This window comes from Brienomyrus brachyistius, chromosome 7 (assembly GCF_023856365.1).
Source record: "Brienomyrus brachyistius isolate T26 chromosome 7, BBRACH_0.4, whole genome shotgun sequence".
NCBI lineage: Eukaryota > Metazoa > Chordata > Actinopteri > Osteoglossiformes > Mormyridae > Brienomyrus > Brienomyrus brachyistius.
In genome coordinates this window covers 21527963-21548647 of record NC_064539.1, presented here as the reverse complement: position 1 = coordinate 21548647, position 20685 = coordinate 21527963, and the positions used below count along the sequence as shown (strand labels likewise).

At 48.5% G+C, this 20685-nt stretch overlaps 3 protein-coding genes across 6 annotated transcripts; 1 reads left to right on the top strand and 2 right to left on the bottom strand.

Annotated features, from left to right (window-relative positions):
* Positions 1-612: 612 nt before the first annotated feature.
* capslb (calcyphosine-like b) lies at positions 613-4261 on the bottom strand. 2 transcript variants are annotated; one of them, XM_049020304.1, is made up of 6 exons: positions 4156-4261; positions 3513-3652; positions 2882-3059; positions 2545-2754; positions 1496-1623; positions 613-911 (listed from the first exon to the last, which is right to left on the bottom strand). In XM_049020304.1, exons 2-5 carry the CDS (start codon positions 3647-3649, stop codon positions 1519-1521), a joined length of 630 nt encoding a protein of 209 aa, XP_048876261.1. In that variant the 5' UTR covers positions 3650-3652; positions 4156-4261; the 3' UTR covers positions 613-911; positions 1496-1518. The 2 variants fall into 2 exon arrangements, with proteins under 2 accessions (XP_048876261.1, XP_048876262.1); XM_049020305.1 differs by lacking the exon at positions 1496-1623.
* Positions 4262-7605: 3344 nt separating this feature from the next.
* lmbrd2b (LMBR1 domain containing 2b) lies at positions 7606-16716 on the bottom strand. Of its 2 annotated transcripts, XM_049020349.1 has the most exons (19): positions 16573-16716; positions 15146-15194; positions 14831-15065; positions 14498-14610; positions 14101-14199; positions 13800-13967; positions 13518-13728; positions 13363-13437; positions 13154-13267; positions 12868-13051; positions 11965-12146; positions 11703-11836; positions 11502-11607; positions 11125-11222; positions 10904-11007; positions 10762-10808; positions 10422-10551; positions 10216-10342; positions 7606-10107 (listed from the first exon to the last, which is right to left on the bottom strand). In XM_049020349.1, exons 3-19 carry the CDS (start codon positions 15002-15004, stop codon positions 10044-10046), a joined length of 2130 nt encoding a protein of 709 aa, XP_048876306.1. In that variant the 5' UTR covers positions 15005-15065; positions 15146-15194; positions 16573-16716; the 3' UTR covers positions 7606-10043. The 2 variants fall into 2 exon arrangements, with proteins under 2 accessions (XP_048876306.1, XP_048876307.1); XM_049020350.1 differs by lacking the exon at positions 15146-15194.
* A 363-nt stretch (positions 16717-17079) lies between these two features.
* Positions 17080-20654, top strand: skp2 (S-phase kinase-associated protein 2, E3 ubiquitin protein ligase). 2 transcript variants are annotated; one of them, XM_049019858.1, is made up of 10 exons: positions 17080-17270; positions 17949-18160; positions 18448-18559; positions 18773-18916; positions 18992-19126; positions 19212-19310; positions 19425-19552; positions 19636-19687; positions 19767-19868; positions 19953-20654. In XM_049019858.1, exons 1-10 carry the CDS (start codon positions 17257-17259, stop codon positions 20152-20154), a joined length of 1200 nt encoding a protein of 399 aa, XP_048875815.1. In that variant the 5' UTR covers positions 17080-17256; the 3' UTR covers positions 20155-20654. The 2 variants fall into 2 exon arrangements, with proteins under 2 accessions (XP_048875815.1, XP_048875814.1); XM_049019857.1 differs by having other exon boundaries at positions 19761-19868.
* The last annotated feature ends 31 nt before the right edge of the window (positions 20655-20685 follow it).

Below are 20685 nucleotides of genomic sequence, written 5' to 3'. Positions count from 1 at the left end.
CCAGGCCCCCATAATAACCATGACTTAAGCATTTAAAAGATGGATGGACTGCTTACAGATCAGTGTTTCCCAATCTGATCCTCGAGGACCTCCCAGACAGTCTACATTTTTGCTTCCTCTGGGTGGGAGCAAAAATGTGCACCATTTGGGAAGGAGCAAAAATGTGGATGATCTGGGGGTCCCAAGGCCTGTGTTGGGAAACAATGTATTAGAGGATAAAATCACACGTGTTTTGATATGGCATAACTACATTCACACAGCAATTGAGAATCAGCATCTCTCCATCTTCAGAACTGCTTATCCACTATAGATTTACAGTACGCTTGGATTCTGTTCCATTAAACATGAAAGCTGAGGACACCCTGAATCATCGTCAACTCACAATGTTAATGTATCTTTCAAAACCTACATTTATGTCAAACGTTAACAGAGTTTGGGAATTCAGGTCCAGAGAGTAAAAGTCCAGACCGGGATTTTGTTTCAACCAACCAGTTGAGTCCACTGTGACTCTTATGCTCAACTGGCTGGTTGAATCAAAATCCCGGTCTGGACTTTTACTCCTCGGACCTCAATTATCCAACTCTGAACATTAACAACAATCATCAGCCACAATTTGATTATCCACCATTATTGCTCCCTTTTCTACTTTATTACAGAATCGGAAAACATTTTGATACATATGATGAGTCATTTATTTAATTTATGTGTATGATATTAGTTTTATACATACAAGTGCATATACAGAAACATCCACAGAAAAGGCCCCAGGATCCAGTAAAAAGTCAAATAATATCAACAGTAATATAAAATCAGAGTCTCCATGCACTCCTCATCATCAGAATGAAGTATACGTCGCTGTCGATGGAGGCACTGACTCCAGAGTAATAGTTTAAGAACTCCTCCTTGGTCACCTGCAGGAGATGCAGAGGAGAGATGTCAGGCACACAAATACACGCCTCAGCCCACGGTGTCCAGCAGCCTTCAGACTCAGTTCGGTCTTCTGACACACACAGGATGAAAACACAGGGAAGCTCAAACAGAGGGGGCAGCCCATGTGGAGAGAAGAACATCTATTATGCACAGTGGATTGGCACACTAACAGCTACAGAGGACAGCGGCCACTTCTGATGCAAAGCGACTGATAACCCAGAAATAGCTATGCAATCAGCTAAATGTGGTTTTGATTAGACCACAGACTCTAAGAATGAGTGACCACACAGGGGCACTGGACAGTCTTACGGTTCAGTCTGCACAGATCAGTGGACTGTACGATAGCGTAAAACGTTATCATTTCCAGGGTGTGTCTGAGGATTCATTCTCAGGAATCAAGCTACAAATAGTAAGAAAAATGTTAGCTTGTTACCACCCCAAAGAAAAGGCAGGAAGCAGAGCAGACTTACTCCCTACAGAGGAATTAAAGACTCTACAAAGGTTGCATCACAGAAAAGCCTGCTCTGCGATCCACATCCCACAGGGCGGGGTCAAGGCTTGTTACCCTAGGGATTGTAGATCAAGCTGTTAGTTTAATTTCCAGGCATTCCGCATCATAACGATAAAGTAGACATCTGTGTCGATGGAAGCACTCACACCTGCGTAGTAATTCATAAACTCATCCTGGGTCACCTATCACAGCAAAACAGGGGAATAATCAACACTGGCATAAAGGGCACTGCATGCATGTAGCGCAAACTAAACTCCCGTGAGCCACGTAAGGCGTCTCACGCAAGTGTGAGCATAGGTATAGCTGTTGTTTTGTGCAACACTGAATGTCTCCTGGTGATGTGCAGGGGCTCCCAAGGGTCACTGGAAATAAAGGAAGAGTGTGTCATGAGATTTTCAACAGACTGCTGGTTTTCAGTCATCTTTCACCCTTTGTGTTATTTCGGTTGCATGCCCCCATCCAAGATGGCACCGTCATCTTGAGTGCCACAATGACATGGCCCTTTCCTGTACCTTTCGGCAATGGTACTGTCCCCAGTACCCTGTTTGACTGCCAGAAAGCACAGCCTGTAATAGCCAACAAGCGTTTTTCATTTAGTTCACATCTCTCTGTTTGTGTTGATTTCATTACAGAGGTTAAAGATAAGACAGACTTCCTGTGTGAACTATTGTGATGCTCTCCCTCCTCACCTCGGTAAACTCCAAAGCAGTGTCAGCTTTTCTGCCCTGCAGGTTATTACACTTTCAGTAGTTTCACTATTACAAGCCAGAGAAGCCGTGAGTATTTGGGAGGAAGGGTGATAGTGGTAATGGATTAGGGATACGAGAGAGACTAATTGAACGATTAGCACATACAGTACAGCATACACTGTACACCAGGCACATAAATGCACAGTAAAATGATGGGTTTGAAGCTGCCCCCACCACTGTCACCCAGTTGGCATCTACTGAGGGGGACTTGTTGAAATTAATTTCTAGCTACAGTATGGGCCTGCTGTGCACAGAGTTAATGATCTTCTTTGAGATTTTAGTAGGTTTCTCGTAAACGCAGAAGACAGCACGGACAGCTGCCATTAATGAAAGGAAGTGTGTGATGTCACCTACCTTCCCATCCTTGTCATAGGGTGAGTCAAAGTTATCCAGGAACTGACGGAAGACCTGCTCCTCGGTCCACTCTCCATTTTGATATTTCGCATGGTTCTTTGCATTATAAACTCCCTTTAAGTCTTCAATGGTGATGATCCCATCACCGGTCTTATCCAGCTTTCGGAAAGCCTCCATGATCACTTCTTTCCTGGCATTGGACATGGGCGGCTGTAACCATAAAAACAATGTCAACCCCCTATGAGGGTAAAATGCGAATAAATCCAGCCAATGCTTCCCCCTAGTGGACATATGAATAAGCGCTTTGACTGCCGCAGTTGAATATCACTTTGCTGACCCTGAGCGTGATGAGAAATTCATCAAAGTCAATGAGTCCACTGCCATCCCTGTCAAAGAGCTGGAACAGCTTTAGGGCCTCATCTTTTTCGATGTTCACACCATAGTCATTTAAGCCCTTGAGGAACTCTTTCGTGTCCAGGGTACGGTTGTTGTCATCATCCATTATCTTGAAGGTTCTGTAGAAATAAATATTTATGTTTTACGGTTTTCAAAACAAGCTACCAAAGCTACCAAATATCTCATAAATACCATTTGGTCAGTGTCATCGGGGCAAGTATGTCAAGCACTGTTTTCAAAACTAAATGTACCGCCCGTATGGCAAATTCTTCTCAAACTGGATTAGCGTGAACACAGCTAAGCAAAGATCTCCAGCACCTGAGGTGTAAGGCTTGACAGTAAATCCGGGCGTCTCAAAAATGCCACATTCGGGAATTATCTCGAGAGGATAAAATCCTTTCCAAAGGAGTACATTTTCATCATTAAAATTCATAGTGTATCAGGACTCACACTGGCCAAACCCACCATGTGAGCAGAGACTCAGTGTTTGGAAGAGGAGTCTCACTCATTAGACACATGTGCTACACGAAGAGAGCTTCACCGGCTCTGCGTATCCGCCACGCGCCCAGTACCTGCCCAGTCCCTTGATGCCTGCAGACCCGCGTGCTAGACACTGCAGCCGCAGGCGTTCCAGAGGGTCTGAGGCGGTAAGCAGCTGTCGTTTAGCATTCATGGTCATCGCCCGATCGTGCCGCGAAGTTCCAGCCATGGTCTGTACAGTCATATATCAGTTATAAAACAGTCAGGAAAAGAAAGAGAAACTGCACGTTTCGAAAATCACAAGACTCACAATTCTGAGGCAAGCAATGTGGACTGCTAGTTAAAATCGTCATATTTCAATATGATTTCCTGAAAGACTGGGAAAAGGGAAAAAACAGTTTGATGTGTGGACATCATTTAAATGATCTGCTTTTCATTTACTGATTCTACGGGAGTAGCCCTACGCATATACACGTACACGTATATAAATATATACATTTTTTCCGCCGTTTGATAACTATTCACTATTAAGGAAATGGTTCGCTAATATATGGTTATAAGCACCGTAATGTGCACCGATGACGGAACCTATGTGAACTGTTTAATCTGCGTCTTTCTAGTTAAACATCCACTAACCGTCTTCATATTGAGCTAACACCAGCGGTACATAAACGATGCCCTGTACTACCGACGATTAATATGACTAATTTCCACTTTTACCATTTACTTTCTTACCTGATATCAGAAACGATTAGTGACTTTTTAGCCAATATGGCGCAGCCCCGACGCCTGCGTCCGTTTCCATAGGAACCCTCAGCTCTATATTTCTATTGGTCAGATTTATCATCGCTGAAGCGCCGCTGGTGCTATCCTTACTAAAGGCACACTTTAACAGGAGCAGTTTGATGAATAACGTGACCTCTGTCTGACCTGCTGCCCGCTGAGCTCAACTAACACCTGGATTAAACTCTATGTATGCTTTGTTATCATGGGAGTAGATGACTTATTAATATTTCAAGAAAAAATTATTGAGTGTGACCTAAGTCAGGGTTGCCAACTCTCATGCATCTGGTGTTACACTCACTCTTTCTGGCTCTCACGCTCAAACAAGAAATCTTACAGCAAATCTTTATTATTCCATTATAAATCTAAAATTAGCAATATGAGAAGCATTGGGGTGGTTCGCAAACCTTACCGACTATTTACAAGTTAATAAAACCGATACATACATGTAACTGCGTAGGTATTTGTGACTTAGACTTGTCTCAAATTGAAAGTCTCACTCCAGCCAGATGAGCAAAGTTGGAAACTCCCTCCTAGGTTATCCTGTCACTGTGACAAGAGAAGCAGAACCTTGTGCTGTGAATATGAGGGAACTAGTCCTCAATCTAAATAATAATAATAATAATAATAATAATAATAATACTGATTTTGTGACTATCTGTCACATTGCTGTTTTTTGCCCACATCATCGGGGGGCAGTGGCTGGTCAGGTGGGGTGCGCTCCTCTCTGATAGTGTCAGCGTTGTGCAGCACCTCGTACGTCATTATCATCCTGTTTATGTGAGTAAGGCAAACCGCGGTTTGAGGACCCCAAAGGTCATCTCTTCAGGGAAGGATAGCCCCAGTCACCCACAATAAGCCATCAAATTGCCCTGTGAGTGAAGAACAGGAGTAATCATTAGTGTCACAGTAATTCATGCTCAGAATGTGTATTGCGTTTCTTTATCTTGATGAAAATGCTGCTGCGATGCAGACTCACAAAAAATGTGTTGGATACGGAGCCAGTCCGTTTCATATTATGCACTTATGCCCATTAGCTGATGGTCACAAATCATCTGCAGTAGTACTGTTGGCCATTGCTGAGTTATTAAAACAACTTACATTTATTGGTGGTAGCTACCTATTACTAGGTACAGGAGGGTGATGCCAAAGTTATGATGCACAGAGCACAGAACGGTCATTACACGCCTTCTTTGTGAAACATCCCTTTCTGTTCAGTGATTGGAATGTGGCTGCAGTCAGTTGCACCAATCACCTTTGGGAATTCCATGGAAGGAATTTATCCACCATATGTAACTGCATATGCCATTACATTGAATAGCTTAGTGAAGTTTCAATAGCCTCTAAGGTTCCAGAAATGGCATAAAAGCCCTTTTATACTTAGCACAGAAAAATGACCTGGGAGTCAAATACATCCAGTAATTGAATTAGCACAAGTACCACTTTGAGAAGCAGACGACACAGCACTCTAGGTCAATTTTTCTGCATCACCTACTGAATGCAAGTGAGTTCCGCTGGGAAAAAGTGCAATGCAATATGCACACTTAACTGTACTTGTGTTCTCATACCCATTTTATGTCATCTTCCATTGCCGAAGACCGGTTCCAGTTCTGGCTCCAGTTAGCAAGGACACATCAGTTGCTCCGAGAGTCATCTGGCTGCAAAGGGGCCTGAGGGCTGCGTCCTCTGTCAGCACCCAGACCGCTCCCATCCCCAAAACGTCATTCCATGAGAAGCTATTTTACAGAATGCTGGAAGGGTCAAAACATGTTGTTTTTTTCACGTTAACAAGCTTAAAATCAACATGTTGACATGTACAAAATGAGCACATTAACCTGTCTATTTTGAGCCTGTTAGTGTGGAAAAAGCTAACATCCCTTTAGAAAAGAAAATTTAGAAAATTATGTGTTTCTGGATTTCCTGGAGGCTGCACCAGACCCTGTGCTACTCTTATTTAGTAGTCAGGTAGGTCAGAATTTAGATTTTTTTTTTAGTTGGTTAGTTTAGAAAAGGGTGGACAGAACTGATTAATATGAGAACTTCTTACGTGACCGACAGCTACTCGCACATACTTTAAGGCAAAGATGTGTTGTCTGTAGTTAGGAGAGCTGTTTGACACGTGTACATCAGGATGTGATCATTAATTCATAAATTATTAAGCCAGACCTCACACGGGTAAAGAATGACTGGCGAAGTAAAAAACGGATCCTGGTGTTACGTCTTCGCTTCTCTGGGAATGACGTATCAGGGCTTGAGAGTGGGACACACATCCTCAGGCCCCTCCTACAGTCAGGTGCCCATGCGTCCCTGCTAAACTGGACCAATCCCACGATTCATTGAGCCCCAAGGTCGTTCTTGGGAGGCAAGTTAGAAAGACCAATCATGCCAAAACCACAAGTACAATCCTTGAATTCTTGTTACTGATAAATACCCACAGTTGGGGCACTACTTTGTCGAGTAGCATTAAAGAAGTACAGCAGTTTCAGCAGCTGAGAAATTCAGAGAAGTCCCTGACAGAAATCAGTATCGCTCATGAAGAATATTACAGGGAAGCTAGTGGATTCTGTCGGCCTCTAAATGCCCGTCGCCCTGTGGGGACAGCCCTGTGTCACGTGTGCACCAAGATCAAAAGGATCTTCAAAGTGTGCCAGCATTTTCCATGCAGCTATTTATAGGCTCTGAGATATAGGGCTTGTTTTTTGTGAAAGGACTATTCCAGTACAAGTTTTTGGTGAAAGAGCAGAACTTATGCCTGTTATAATCTGAAAGCCTGCACTTACAGCTGCTCAGAGCAGAGGTGCATCGTAAATTACCGTGGAAACATACCCCGTTAGAAGCGAGCTGCGGGCCGTAGTGCCCAGAACTGGGAAGTTAGCCTGAAGAAACCTCACTAAACCAGCAAACTCACTTCGTAGCGTACCCCTCATGCACATTCATATCACAGTGGACAACTATGACAAAAGCATGGATACAGCTGCTAACAGCTGGGTACAGGGGATGTACCTAGAAATTCAGGGGCCCTTGACAAAATGACATACAGGTGAGGGGGTTCCACCATGGTGTAATGGTTCTGAAGCGCATGATTTATACGGTGGTGTATAAGGCACCTGTTCAGGGTGTCTATGCTCTTCTGACACCCCAGGATGGACCCCCATATTGTAACAAGTTAAGGCTCGGAATGGCAATAAAATCCTAAAAGTGAGATTCAAAAGATTTTACAAAGCATTACATTCAGTATCCTGATACCTGCATAAACTCTGCATGAGCAGCATGGTAGTACCAATTAATGCTGACTGCCGTAATCACGGCTGGTGAAGCCCACTCTATGGAGTTTAATCTGGATTTGTAAAGCATGCTTCACAGTGTAGCTCAAAGCTCTACATCCACACTAAACGGACTCGGTGTAATGCAGCACTTTTATTCTGGTACATCACATTTATTTCAGATACATATCATACCAAGGGCAATAAGTTAATCACAGGATTCCAGCACCAAAACAGAAACATCAAATAACATTATGCACATTTTTAAATCATCAATATATTAACAATCACTGGCAAGCAGTCACTCGTGTTAGAATGAGTACCTACCAGTCATAGTTAACTGGACACTGAGATATACATTTAATAAATTAATCAAATAAAAATGAAAGAAAGAGGATTGTCAAGGTGGCAATAACTGACGTCGCACGAAACATTTTCCAACCGTGGTATTTTCAGGGAGCGACTAGTAGAAAGATTCCAGCCTTTCTTAAAGCCCCCCTCCCCGTTAGTGAATCATAGTGAGTGTGCACAAGTGCACGCACACATACACACCCATGTCGGAACCTGTCATCTCCTTATGGTCATACAAGTTCATGCTGTGTAAAGGGTAAGAGAAGTTTGTCTCGGTATAAATACCACAGCTGGGTTATTTATAGATGTGCATACAGTGGGCGCTATGGCGACAGCATGGCATGGGATGCAGCACTGGCGCTGCCCCGCCTTCTCCACGGCACCGGTGATCTCCACCCAAATCATCACAAGCAGTTCCAGACCGGTGAAAGCAAATGCTGTTCTCACACCTAAAAGTGCATCTTAGAAAGCTTAAAAGTCAGCTGTTAGTCTGCATCTTAAACACTGCAGGGCTGCAGTGATTTAAGTGCCAAAGGAAGGTGGAGAAAAAAAGAATCCTGTGTTAAAAGACCACAAAGTGCAACATTTCAAAAACACAATGACTTTAAGAGCATTCTCTACCATAATACTCCACTATACTAACAGGTTTGTAGTTGGTTAAATACCTATACAAAGGAATCTGTACACTTATGTCACATGAGCATTTTCTGCCTTGGTTGTACTGACCACAGCCTAGTCCGGCACCTTAACCCAGGATGCACTGAAGCCTGAGAGAATCAGGCGGGCAACATGAGAACCATGTTCACTGGCCATCTATACTTAGAGTGGTCCTCAAGGCTGTTGCAGTAAAACGCAGTGCAGCCCTTCCAACCTGCACGACCGCCGGCAGAACAACCGGTGGCTTTAAGGAGAAGCTCATGTTCACTGAGACAAACTGGAATCGGCCTGCAGACCAGAATAGCGTGTCTGCTGTAGCATTCACCTTCATCGCCCTGTTCCAGGATCAGGATTCACACCTGTGCCTGTCCAGTGGTTCTCACTGGCTCAGTTTGCTAAGAAACTGCATTTGTCCAGAAAAATCCTTCAGTTTACCAAAACAGTCACTCCTTACTGCGGCGTGGGTTGAAGATGACTTAATGAAGTTAGTGCGAGTGTTAAGAAATCCCAGAGGAAGATCAGGCATACCACAAACTATTCAGATACTCAGGATAAGGCAGAATCCCCATTACTTAACACCTGTGAGTAATTATGGGTAATAACACTCGTTATTCAGACATGGATCATTCAGAATTCTTCAAAAATCTGGGAACTGACCATCAGGGCATGTTACACTGCTACAATCAGTTTAATTAATAACCCCATTTAGGAGAAATACAAATATCAGCTAGAAAGCATGAGGCTGACCCAAAGCCGGACTCGCCCGAGTCCATGTCCCTGTACTACCTTGACTGCCTGGTACCATAGCGGCCCTGCCTTGTTCAGTCACCGTTCTCTTCATATACACCTCCACTGCTGATGAGGGAGAACTCCTAACATGCAAAGCGGCAGCCACACCAAGACGGATCAGACAGGCAGCGGCAGATGTGAAGCACGCCAGTACGGCGCGGGACCAGGTCACAACACTGGATGTTTGACTGACTGATCAGAAAAATGCCCACGCTGACTGATGTCCATGCTAGGGACACGCTTACATTCAGGGCCACAGGAAGCAGATCTGAGACAGCAGGCTCAGCACGAAAGGCACATCACTGAGAAGCACAGTGAGGGCCTGCAGGAACATGTGCAACTTCACCTGGAGGACCAGGAGTACACGCGATTGGGGAAATTAACCCTGGGCACACGCCGCTCCCGAGGGCCAGCTTTCAGCAGCAGTCAAACCGGACGGTGGAGTAACATTTTCAAGGTGTCTGTTACTCTGTTTCCATGGAATAATCCCACCATTTATACTAACAGGCTTCACCAACGTGGCTCCCTAGCCGAGGTCAGTTACCAGGCGTCGACGGCTGCGGTGGAGCCCAGGGTTTATGTTGACAGAATGTAGGTGTTCGAGAGAGCAGAAGTGAAGGGGTGATAGAATGGCCGAACGGAGAGAGGTCCAGACGCAGCATGCCACCTGTGGACTGGGGAGGTAGGTTCGCTGGAGGTCAGGGGTCAAACTTCAGGGCCTCCGGCCCCCTGGCTTCGGCTTTCCCCTCGGTCCGTCCCCCCCAGCCCACGACTCCATCCTCACACGTCGTCAAAGATGCGGCTTCGTGACGACGACATGGAGAGATAGCGCCCCCCGGAGTGCCTGCGGGGAAGGACAGACGGATTATGGCAAATACATCCGGAAAGAGAAGCTGGCCCGCAGCATTGCGGATGGAGACGTAAAGCAAAGAGGACAAGGTGCAGGCCGCACCTGCCAGACTCGGACTCCAACGGATCATCGGACAGCATGTCGGCATTGAAATCCAGCGGCTCGGCGTCCTGCAGAAGCTCGATGCGGTCCCTCTCAGGCCGGCCGCTGGGCCTCGTGTACTTTGCCTCTGTTAAAGGAACAGGAAATCAATGAAGTACGGGGGGCCAATCATGAGAGCCCACGTTGGACCTCCGCCGGAGCCTCACGCCTGCTGCCGCCACCGCTGCCGGCGGCATTGGAGACGTCGCTGTAGCCGGTCTCCTTCAGCTCGGCGTGGCTGCTCCTGTTCCTGGCCGTGTAGTCGTCCCGCTGACCTCCATAGCGCTCCTTCCATTCCTGAAAGGCAGGCCAACATCCGAAACTGGTTCACCGGGCCACCTGCCTTTGAACGGTGATCCCTAAATACCAAGTGTGTGGACCCACAACGCCGTGAAAGTTGGGGGGGGAAAAAAAATGTGCAAGCGAGAGAGAGCAGATACGAAAGGATGTTGTGAAGAGATGGGCAGGGACACCCACAAAACGGCGATCACATGCACATGCGCTTACTCTACGTCGGTTCTCTCCATCTTCCACTCTTTGGCGTTTCCTCTTTTCTGGGTAATAGACGAACCAAAACAATCAATTTCAAATCAATTTTTTTTTTAAAATACGAAGGGTGTCAAAAGAATGAAGCGGACGGGTCAGTCACCGCGTCGAATGAGCTCTTTGCCCTCGTCGATGAGGTCAGAGGTCATGTCGCTTTCGCCCACAAACTGCTGGAAGCCCAGAAGGTTGAGACACCGGGTTCCAAGGCTGGAGTGAGAGGGGTCGTGGAGCAGAGGCCAGACTCACATTAATGTACACATGATAGGAACGGCACTGAGGGAACATTCCTCCCTGCTTAGACACCAGCACGGACTGCGGACTGACCTGAAATAAGTGGCGATGCAGAGGATGACAATGAGCATGGGGTAGTAGATGTAGAAGCCATTGGCAATGAAAGACAGAACTCGCATAGATCCCATGATCTGGGGGAGGAAGATGATCTGATTAGGAGAGATCCTCATCACTGCTTACACTACATGCCATCGGCACGATCCCCAGGTACAAATGGCACAAATACCAGGCCCAATGTACCTAATATGTGGAGTGGGGAGACCCTCAATAGAGATCCACTACTACCGACACACGGCAGCACCACCCAAACACAGGAAAAGGAAGCCAAACCCCGAGTTATGGTTCAGCCAAGTCTTGCTGTAACCACCTTCCCCACGCTGATGTTTCTTTCACAGTGTCCATGAACTCACAGATGTGTAAGCAGTCTGCTCCTTCTGCTGGTGGGAGATGGCAGAGTCCATGTGGATCAAACCCAGGAAGTTGAGGCAAAGGGGAGGAGTCAGACGACAGAACAGCCTGTGGAGACATGATGGCTTACAGAACAACCTGAGAACGGGAGGCCACTGTCTTCTGGACACGAGAGCGGACCCCCTCCCCAATCATCAACATACATGCCGCTGAACTGAAGACTGTAGGCATCGGTCTGGTGATGTGAAGCCAGGTAGTAGTAGTTGAAGACTCGGATGCGGAAGACGGTGGAATACACGCAGGTGCACAAGAAGAAGATGGTGATGAAGCACGCCATCTAGTGGACGAGAGCACACCGTGCGCTAAAGGAAATCGCGGCACTTCTCTCACGGAATGCTCAGTGAGGCCTCCCGCCACCCAGCCGAGCCGGCTGCACCTCTGGACGGCATCCGCCCAGCCCCTCACCTCTATGTACAGGTAGTTGTAGTCCCTCTCGGCCAGCTGGATGAAGACCGCAAAGAGGGAGAGCACGGGCTGGGTGCTGAAGAAGGTGCACTCCGACCAGACCACGGCCACCGAGAAGAGGGACAGCACCACGGCCAGCAGACGGTAGAACCAGTGTTTCAGGAGACACTCCCAGTACCACTCTGGGGGGGGGGGGGGGGGGGATGACAAACGAAGGCCATCAGCCTGCCCTCTGAAATCTGATCTCATTTGTCAGCCATGGTTAACCTAAGGGAAGGTATGCTGATGACAGGTGCTGCTCCACAGGGCCACACCCGCCCAGGGCCCTTATGACAGGTGCTGCTCCACAGGGCCACACCCGCCCAGGACCCTTATGACAGGTGCTGCTCCACAGGGCCACACCCGCCCAGGACCCTTATGACAGGTGCTGCTCCACAGGGCCACACCCGCCCAGGGCCCTTATGACAGGTGCTGCTCCACAGGGCCACACCCGCCCAGGGCCCTTATGACAGGTGCTGCTCCACAGGGCCACACCCGCCCAGGACCCTTATGACAGGTGCTGCTCCACAGGGCCACACCCGCCCAGGGCCCTTCAGCCACCATTCCTCACATACATGCAGCCTCCTTCAGTCCATTTTATAACCATTTAAGGTTCTGCTGGTTGCTGCAACACACCATACATGTAGGTGTAATAAAAAGGGGACAGAGCAGGTCTGCTGTAGGGATCGATGCTGGTTTCCCAGACAACTGTCCATCAACCAGTAGATGTACATAAATAAAATATCTTCCCATCTCACACCTCATTCACAATGAACAAAACATTGCTTAAAACAGATAATAACCACCATCAAGACAATGGGAGATCAGTGTGAATATGCCCCCCCACCCCAAAACCCTACTCACCGACAGTGGGGGTGTACAGATACCGGCTGACCCAGCCCGTTGGTTCTGTTGGGGCAAAGCTGTGAACAAACTGCCGTGTTGAGCTGGTCTCATTCTTGGCCACGTCCTCTAGGTGGAGTGCTTGCTCTAAAAGGATCTGCCACTGGACCCGGGTTCGATTGTGTCGTTGGACTGCGTAAATCACCTGCAGACATCACATGAGCATCACAGACAACAGGGTTCTATGATCCCCAGCTGCTGGCTGGACTGGCAGAGTGATCCGACGGCGCTGCGCTGGACCGCTCACCTGCTTATGCAGCTTCACCAGAACCTTCTCAGAGGGGTAAGTGTTCTGCTTGTCATCAAAATCTTCATAGTCATCCATGTTCCTGCCCATCTTCTCCTGGTACTCAACAGGACACTAGAAGAGAGGGTGAGGGTTAGGGTTACTCTACACAGACAAAGAGAATGAGAGAGAGAGAGAGAGAGAGAGAGAGGTGGAGGAGCACATCTTACCTTCCTCAGAATTGTGTCGATATACTTCCTCAGGGGGTGGTTGTACTTAATAGATTCACTGACCTTCCTCACCTCCTATGTGAAACATGGACATATGCAGGTAAAAGTAATGATCTCCTAGAGGTAATTCTTGCCTCCTGGTCACTGCTCCCCACCTCCATGATGTCCTCCAAGCTCTCCTCGGCATCTGCCTTCTCGCTCATCAGCTTTGCTGCCTTGAAGTAGGTCTTCAGGAGCAGGTGGCCGCGGCGTGAGGCGTTCCAGTAGGAGCGGGGGATCTCCACCAGGCCGTAACCCAGCAGCAGCACCAGCAGAAACAGCCCCCACGTGTTGGCAGCCGTGATGCCAATTGTCTGGAGCTCGTACCTGGGAGGAGGGGAGGTCAGCGTGGGAGATACGTCGGGGGAACAGGGGCAGGGTGGGAAGCAGGGCCTTACCATGATAGGCGCCACTGCGGGTGTATAGCCACGTATATGAGCAGTGACCCAAAGATGAGCAGGTACGTGCCGTAGTAGATGGCGTTTTCGATGAGTGCCGTTTTGATCTTCCCGGTGATGGAGAATCCTCCCGAACGGGCGTAAGACTGCATGAAGGGCAACAGGAGCCTGGAAGATGGGCAGAGGCAGACCATGACACCCTCAAGCATCCCTCAGGAAAGCGGGGGTGCACGGAATGTCACCAAACGGATGTCAAAAGTTGACAAGGTACTGAGCACACACAGGGCGCTCACACGCTTACCAGGTCAGACACTGTGAGGTCCAGTACACCACTCGCCAGAACACAGGCATGATTCCCGTTGGGATGTAGCTCCAGGGTTTATAGCACATCTTGGGGAGGCTGTGAAGGGAGACCCAAACGCCTGACGACTCTGAAGCTCCCCTCTAACTTAATGCCGTCTTTAGCACTCGCCGTTGCTGCTTATGCCACCACTGACAGGTCCCGTTTAAACCCCCCCCCCCCAAATTGCACTCACATCAAACATGACTAACTTAGCAGTCTACATTGTTTACAAATACCCTCAACCTCACACTCAAGGGTTAAACCCCTACAGACCATCTACAAATGGAGGATTTCAGTCTGACTTTTACAATAAGGCCCCTGGTCCACTCAGGGCTAATTTTAAGAGCATTCTGACCTTCGGGTGGGCGTTACGGAAGAGTTGGCGGTCGTCTGGTTAGAAAGTGCCACAGTAACCGTCACCATGGCTGCATGTTCATTATTGTCTTTCTGGCACTGGTTGTAAATAGTCTGGATGGGAGAGAGGATGTGTGAACGCACACAGAGAGAAAACGAACAAGCGAGGAAACACGAGCACACAGATAGGCAGGCAGGCCAGCTCACAGCTTGCATATCTGCCACTGGCACTTTAGTGCTAGGCACCCAAAACACTTAATTTGAGTTACTACTGCTGACAGGAGCCCATGGGAATGCTCCAGGCATCGTGGGAACAGGATGGGAGGGCACCCACCGTGCTGACATCCAGTGGGAGGATGAAGACGATGAGGAAGCAGAGGTACCAGGCCAGCAGCGTGCAGAAGAGAACCATGCGCTGCTGCTTGCGAAAGTCGCCGTAGCGATGCAGGAGGAAGAGAGCGAGGAAGAAGACCACCACGATCTCGATGGCCAGCGCCGCGCCACTCATCTTGCCTCGCTCAGAGCCCTCAGCCGGAAGTAGTTATGGCGATCAGCAGCAGAACACTGAGCTGCCAGTACAGGAGGCAGAGTCAGCGTGGAGCACAGTGATTAAGAAACAGCAAGCCTTCATTCAGCTACTTAAACTTACAGGCCAAGGACTGTGAGCTGGTGGCCTGATAAGCTGGTAGTCTGATAAACTGGACAGAAAAATAAAGGTGAATTAATATGACGTAACTCATGGTGACTAAGAAGCAGGGCATTGATAAAGTTACATTACTGACTTTTTTTTACTACAAATCATGGAGAGTTAAGATCTAAAAATAGGGCATCTCAAACACACAGACACCAATCACGTGTGCATCAGGAAAGTCTTCCTGCCAGGATGGCCGTGTTTTACGCAGACAGGGATGCATGGAGCACGTAGCTGAACCTGGAGCCATTTGCTGTCCCGAAGGCTGCTGCATTAGAGGCTACCGAGTTTCTGTGGCCAATGCCTAAGTCACATGCACGCCCCTCAGAGTCACCACTGACCTTTGGATCTCTGAAAAGGACCCCCCCTTATCCCCTGATAGACTGAGGAACACAGAATCCAAGGCTGCACCAGGGGCATTTCTCAGTCCTAGTGCCAACATCAACGCCTTACCTCTGAATGTTTGTATTCAGCACCAGCACATAAATATAAAACTGCTCATACAGCTTTCAAAGTTGAGTCTATTTACAAACCCAGTTTATAACTGAAAATGCAGGAAGAACATTATTGAACATGCCGGAGAGCGATCAGGAGATACCAGTCAGAATGAGTCTGCTCAGACCCCTGTAGAAAGTACATGGTGGTCTGTTTACCAGAATAGTTACCAAGAAGAACACCATTCATCAGCTGGTAAATGAAAATGTAGCTGTTTTGTCTAGCAAAGGAGAAAACCCTCCCAGGACGCTCAGAGCACGCTAGTGTTTTCATGTATATCTCTAAGTGTTTCCTGCCTTTATGACTGATGTGCATTCCTGATCTACTTAATCTTTTCAGCAAACAGGCAATTGTGGTACCCGGCCCAGATGTTGCTCATACTGAGAAACGGTGAAAGACGGCACTGAGGCATTTTGAAATATCCACGTAAAATACACACGAAACCAGACGCCCCCCCGCCCCACTGAACCCAACACAACCAACACCGTATAACCACCCGGCGCCTCCTCAGCGTGGGTCCTTCGCAGGTTTTAACGGAGTCTTCTGCAGGCTGGTTTACCGGGATAAGGATAGAGGTGACATTTAAAATTAAAGGCAACCTTCTCTGGTTCACCCCACCCAGACAGAGCACCTACACCGGTCTCCGTCATTAGCCCCAAAGGTGGGAAGTGGACAAGCGCCATCGGGGAAGGGCGCTTTAAAAGATGTTACAATCCGCAAAACGCGATCACAAGAGCCGCACCGGCGCACACAACAGATCAGTGACAACACAAATAAGTTTAGGTATTATTATCAATAATTATTATTATCATCGCTCCACCTCCATTATACGTCAGCCTAAGATATTCAGTTATCGAAACTCTTCAATAGCTGCGGCACTCGTATCTTACCTACGGTGTCACACAGATAATTCCGATCCTAAAAGAGATCTTTTCATAAGCTTCCCGAAAAAATCAGAGAATCAGGGTATCATTACTCCGAATTCCCGTGAAATTTCTATAACATAGTAAGGTCGCGTCATATCCGTTCCACTTCCTCATACGCGAACGAAAGATAACTTCCGGCGAGCATTTCGGGAAATGTAGGCACGGGGTGGGTTTTTCGCTTATCTGCTAAATGAAAATAATAATATTAAAACGTGACAATATGCATGATAGAAGAGCTCCAATAAAATACATTTTAAAACAACCAGCCATGTACGTGCAAAATAGGAGCAGAGGTGGTGCATGTGTGATACAACATAACGTTAATGTTTAATGCTTATGTTATTAATTATTGTAAATGAATACAGTTTGTGACTAATGTCTGATACAGAAACACGGACATTGCATTGAATCGACTGTTAAATGACTGTATAATACCCGGCAGGAGCTGTGTAGGAAATGCGCTTCCGGCTTTCGCTTACCAAGTGTAAACTAACAGGAACACGCGGAAGTGAGCGGGGCGGGCTCTAGCGCAGTTCGCATTATTAACCCGGGCGGGCGAACTAGCGGGAGGTTTAAACGACCACACTTGGGCCAAACTTAAATAACCAACTATTACAATACATCGCGCCTTGTAAAAACCAAACGGAGATGTCACGGGAACGGTAAGGACTGCGGCCAAGTAGTTACTGATGCAGTGATATAGTGTGTGGCTGGTTTATGGCCGGGTTACTAATAACAACCGCATCTCATCTTATTAAACAAAAAAGCTGATTATGTTAAATCGCATTTAACTTAAACCACTTGGAGGAGGTGAAAGTAATGGCAATGCCTATGAAATAACGGTGGACATTGTGCCATATTTCTTCATATATCGGATAGTACCGCACGCATGTGGTTCGAATGCCTTATATGACCGGGGCCATTTATAAGGCAGTGTAGTATAGCCTGAAATGATTTGTAGATCTGCTCACAGCCGCACTTATACCGTGAACCTACTAGCCTTTACTCTGCACTTTGCAATTTTAACTCTCTCTTTGCGAAGTGATCTATTTGGCGCGGCCGCGCAGCTACATTTGGCGGCCAGCCGGATTGGGGGTTGGTCATTTCCATGGCGCGTTCTATGGCCGACATTTAATCAACTCGGTCCGTTATGAGTTTATCACTAAGTAAACGCCGTCAGCAGAAACTGTTTATGAAACGTTAACTAATGTGATGGACTGTCCCCCTATTGTTCATTTATAAAGTGAAGTTTATTGGGGGCGGGGAGAATCTAAATTAAAGGCCTACACAAGTCATGCGCAGAACGGGTTTCAGTGCGCGTGTCCGTGTTGTGTTGGCAGACCCTTGCAGCAGCTCCCCTGTCTGAGTGAGCAGTTGGACGGATCCATGCTTTCTCAAAACAAACCAATGAAAATGCTGGACAAAGAGAATACCCCCCAGGAACTCATCCAGTGCTGGTCACCCCCCCACAAACTGCCCCGCATCTCAGCCCGGGGGAAGGAAAACGACTTTGTGCTTGGCAGGAGGCCTCGGAGGAGGAAAGAGCCTACTGGTGGGTGTGGGGGTGTGTGTGTGTGTGTGTGTGTGTGTGTGTGTGTGTGTGTGTGAGAGAGAGAGAGAGCATGTATGCATGCACCAGGTTATTATTGTGTATATTTAGCTGTGTATCACACAAAATGGGGATGCAGTGGGGAAACACTTGAGTTGCTTGGGCAGATTAACTGAGACGGGGTGTTCTGAGGTGAGCTTTTCCATCCGTCATGCTTGTTGGTGTTAATACTGTCGTCATGGTAACTAAGGCTTCTCCTGCCCACTGGGCTCACATCTCATTCCTCCCAGGGCTGTCCTGGGACCAGCTTCCTGATGAGCTCCTTTTGGGAATCTTCTACTGTCTGTCCCTGCGTGACCTCCTAGACATGGCTCGAGTCTGCCGTCGATGGTGCCGTCTGGCGTAAGCATCGCAGCAGTGTCCTTGCTGGCTGGCAGTCCGGAGTTGTTTGCCCGGTGTGTCAGCTGGCCAGGCAATGTTACGTTTCTGGGTTTGTGGCAGATGGGTGACACTCGTGCTTTAAAACTCGCTGCAAATAAATCATTCAGCGTAGATTTACACCAAAGGAAGCTGTCCTAAGAAATAACACCTGTGTGTGTGTGTGGGTGCTGACAGGTTTGACGAGTCCCTGTGGAACAGTGTGGACCTGTTGGATGTGGTCCGCCTGGACGCAGCGCTGTCCCAGGTTCTGCCAGCAGGTGTCCTGACTCTGCGCTGCCCTCGCTCCTGCATCGGGGAGCCCCGCCTCGCTCGGGCACCGTGAGTCTCATCTGCGATGGTGATACCAGCGCTGTTCGTGCAGCTGCCCTTCACCGTGCACATCTCCCTCCTCAGGAGTCTGCGTGTACAGCGCATGGACCTCTCTAGCTGCATCGTCTCGCCGTCTGTCCTCGGGGACATCATGTCCCGTTGCTGCCATTTGCAGGATCTCAGTCTGGAGGGCTTGGAGCTTTCTGACGGCATCCTGCTGTGAGTCTTTCTGGTACTAATGTGCTGCTTCTCTGGACTATATAGCCGGTAGCCAAGCTCAGCCTCCTTTCTGTCTGTCAAGCAGATCCCTGGCTCAGAATCGGGACCTGGTCCGACTCAACCTGTCGGGCTGCTCTGGTGTCTCCCCGCAACCGCTGGGGGACATGATCCGGGCCTGCACCAGGTAGAACCTACCTGGGTGACCCTTCACTAGGATCCCAGCCAGTCCAGACCCTCTGCTAGCTGCGTGTGGTTCAGTGACCATAATTGGAACCCCCTCCTCTCCCTCGGTCTGTAGGATGGAGGAGCTGAACGTGTCCTGGTGTGACTTCAGCAGCGAGCATGTGAAGTCGGTCATCAGTAACATTGCCGCGGACATCGCACAGCTCGACATCAGCGGCTACCGACAGAACTTAACCATGGAAGGTGGGTGTCAATTGGATTGGGGGGGGGCGTCTCACTTACCATCCCAGGCTGACCCTGCCCCTCTGATTCTTTTCCCCTGTCAGATGTGAAGGTTCTGGTGGAGCGATGTCCCAAGCTCACACACCTGGATTTAAGGTGAGTTTTGAATGTTGGTGGGTGGGAGTTTGACTGGTGTGACCTCTGATCCCTGACAAATGCATCTTCGCAGTGACAGCGTGCTGGTGACACCCGAAAGCTTCCAGTTCCTCCGCAGCCTGGCCTCCCTGCGCCATCTTGGACTCAGCCGCTGCTACCAGATCCACCCGGCGGCCTTGGCGTGAGTTTGCCAACCTGTCCAAGACCTGCTGCAAGCAGTAGTTTAAAAGCTCTCTCGCACAAACGTGGCTTTGTGTCCTCACAGGGAGCTGGAGAAGCTTCCGGCGCTGCGGACGCTGGAGGTGTTTGGCCTGGTGCAGGAGAGCTACCTGCCGGTCCTGATCAAGGCGCTTCCCCGGCTGCTTATCAACACGCGCTGCTTCTCCACCGTGGCCCGGCCCACACCGGTGGACTGCAGGGATGGTGCCGTGTGGGGGGTGCGCTGCCGGCTCTCCTACAGGTCCTGACGACGCTCCCGAAAAGCTCACAGTGTGGGGGGGAGGGGGTATGAGAAAATGGAGTGAACTGGTAAAAAAAGGAAGAATAACAGGACTTAGAAAAGAATCTTTGCAGAAAAGGGAGCCGTCGCACAACTTGACAGCTGCAGGTCTCCATCTTTGAATCCAGACTCCTGCAAGTTCGTTGCAGAACGCGTTGTGAAGGCCTTCCCAGATCCCTGAGCTTCCAGGGCCCTTGTGAACTGCTTTCCAGTGCAGAGTGGGTGTGGCTTCCCTGCCAGTGAGAACGGTGTCATAGGGCAGCTGAAGCCTTGGTCCAGCCGACCCATGGTGGGGGGGGTATCACCACCCAGTCTCACTTCTTGTCATTTCTGCTGCCAGGTTGCTCAGACGGGGGGGTGTTTCCTCGGATGTAGTTTTTAAACTGGATTATGACATTTTGTCTGTGACATTAACATGATCTGTGCATCAAAGCATGTAAATAAACTAGGTTTTTTTTTTAAAGTGAACCTGCATGTTTTTGGTCTGTGTTCCTGAGTA

What these genes read in the sequence shown, in the direction of transcription:
- capslb (XM_049020304.1), bottom strand. Translation starts at nt 3,649, where the DNA reads ATGGCTGGAACTTCGCGGCACGATCGGGCGATGACCATGAATGCTAAA. An exon ending in GGCATCAAGGGACTGGGCAG is followed by an intron (nt 3,060 to 3,512) that starts GTACTGGGCGCG and finishes TTATTTCTACAG; the next exon opens with AACCTTCAAGATAATGGATG. An exon ending in CCTATGACAAGGATGGGAAG is followed by an intron (nt 1,624 to 2,544) that starts GTAGGTGACATC and finishes TTGCTGTGATAG; the next exon opens with GTGACCCAGGATGAGTTTAT.
- lmbrd2b (XM_049020349.1), bottom strand. Translation starts at nt 15,004, where the DNA reads ATGAGTGGCGCGGCGCTGGCCATCGAGATCGTGGTGGTCTTCTTCCTC. An exon ending in CCGCAGTGGCGCCTATCATG is followed by an intron (nt 13,729 to 13,799) that starts GTAAGGCCCTGC and finishes CCCTCCTCCCAG; the next exon opens with GTACGAGCTCCAGACAATTG. An exon ending in ATGGAGAGAACCGACGTAGA is followed by an intron (nt 10,552 to 10,761) that starts GTAAGCGCATGT and finishes CCTGCCTTTCAG; the next exon opens with GAATGGAAGGAGCGCTATGG.
- skp2 (XM_049019857.1), top strand. An exon ending in GAGGAGGAAAGAGCCTACTG is followed by an intron (nt 18,161 to 18,447) that starts GTGGGTGTGGGG and finishes CATTCCTCCCAG; the next exon opens with GGCTGTCCTGGGACCAGCTT. An exon ending in CGTCGATGGTGCCGTCTGGC is followed by an intron (nt 18,560 to 18,772) that starts GTAAGCATCGCA and finishes GGGTGCTGACAG; the next exon opens with GTTTGACGAGTCCCTGTGGA.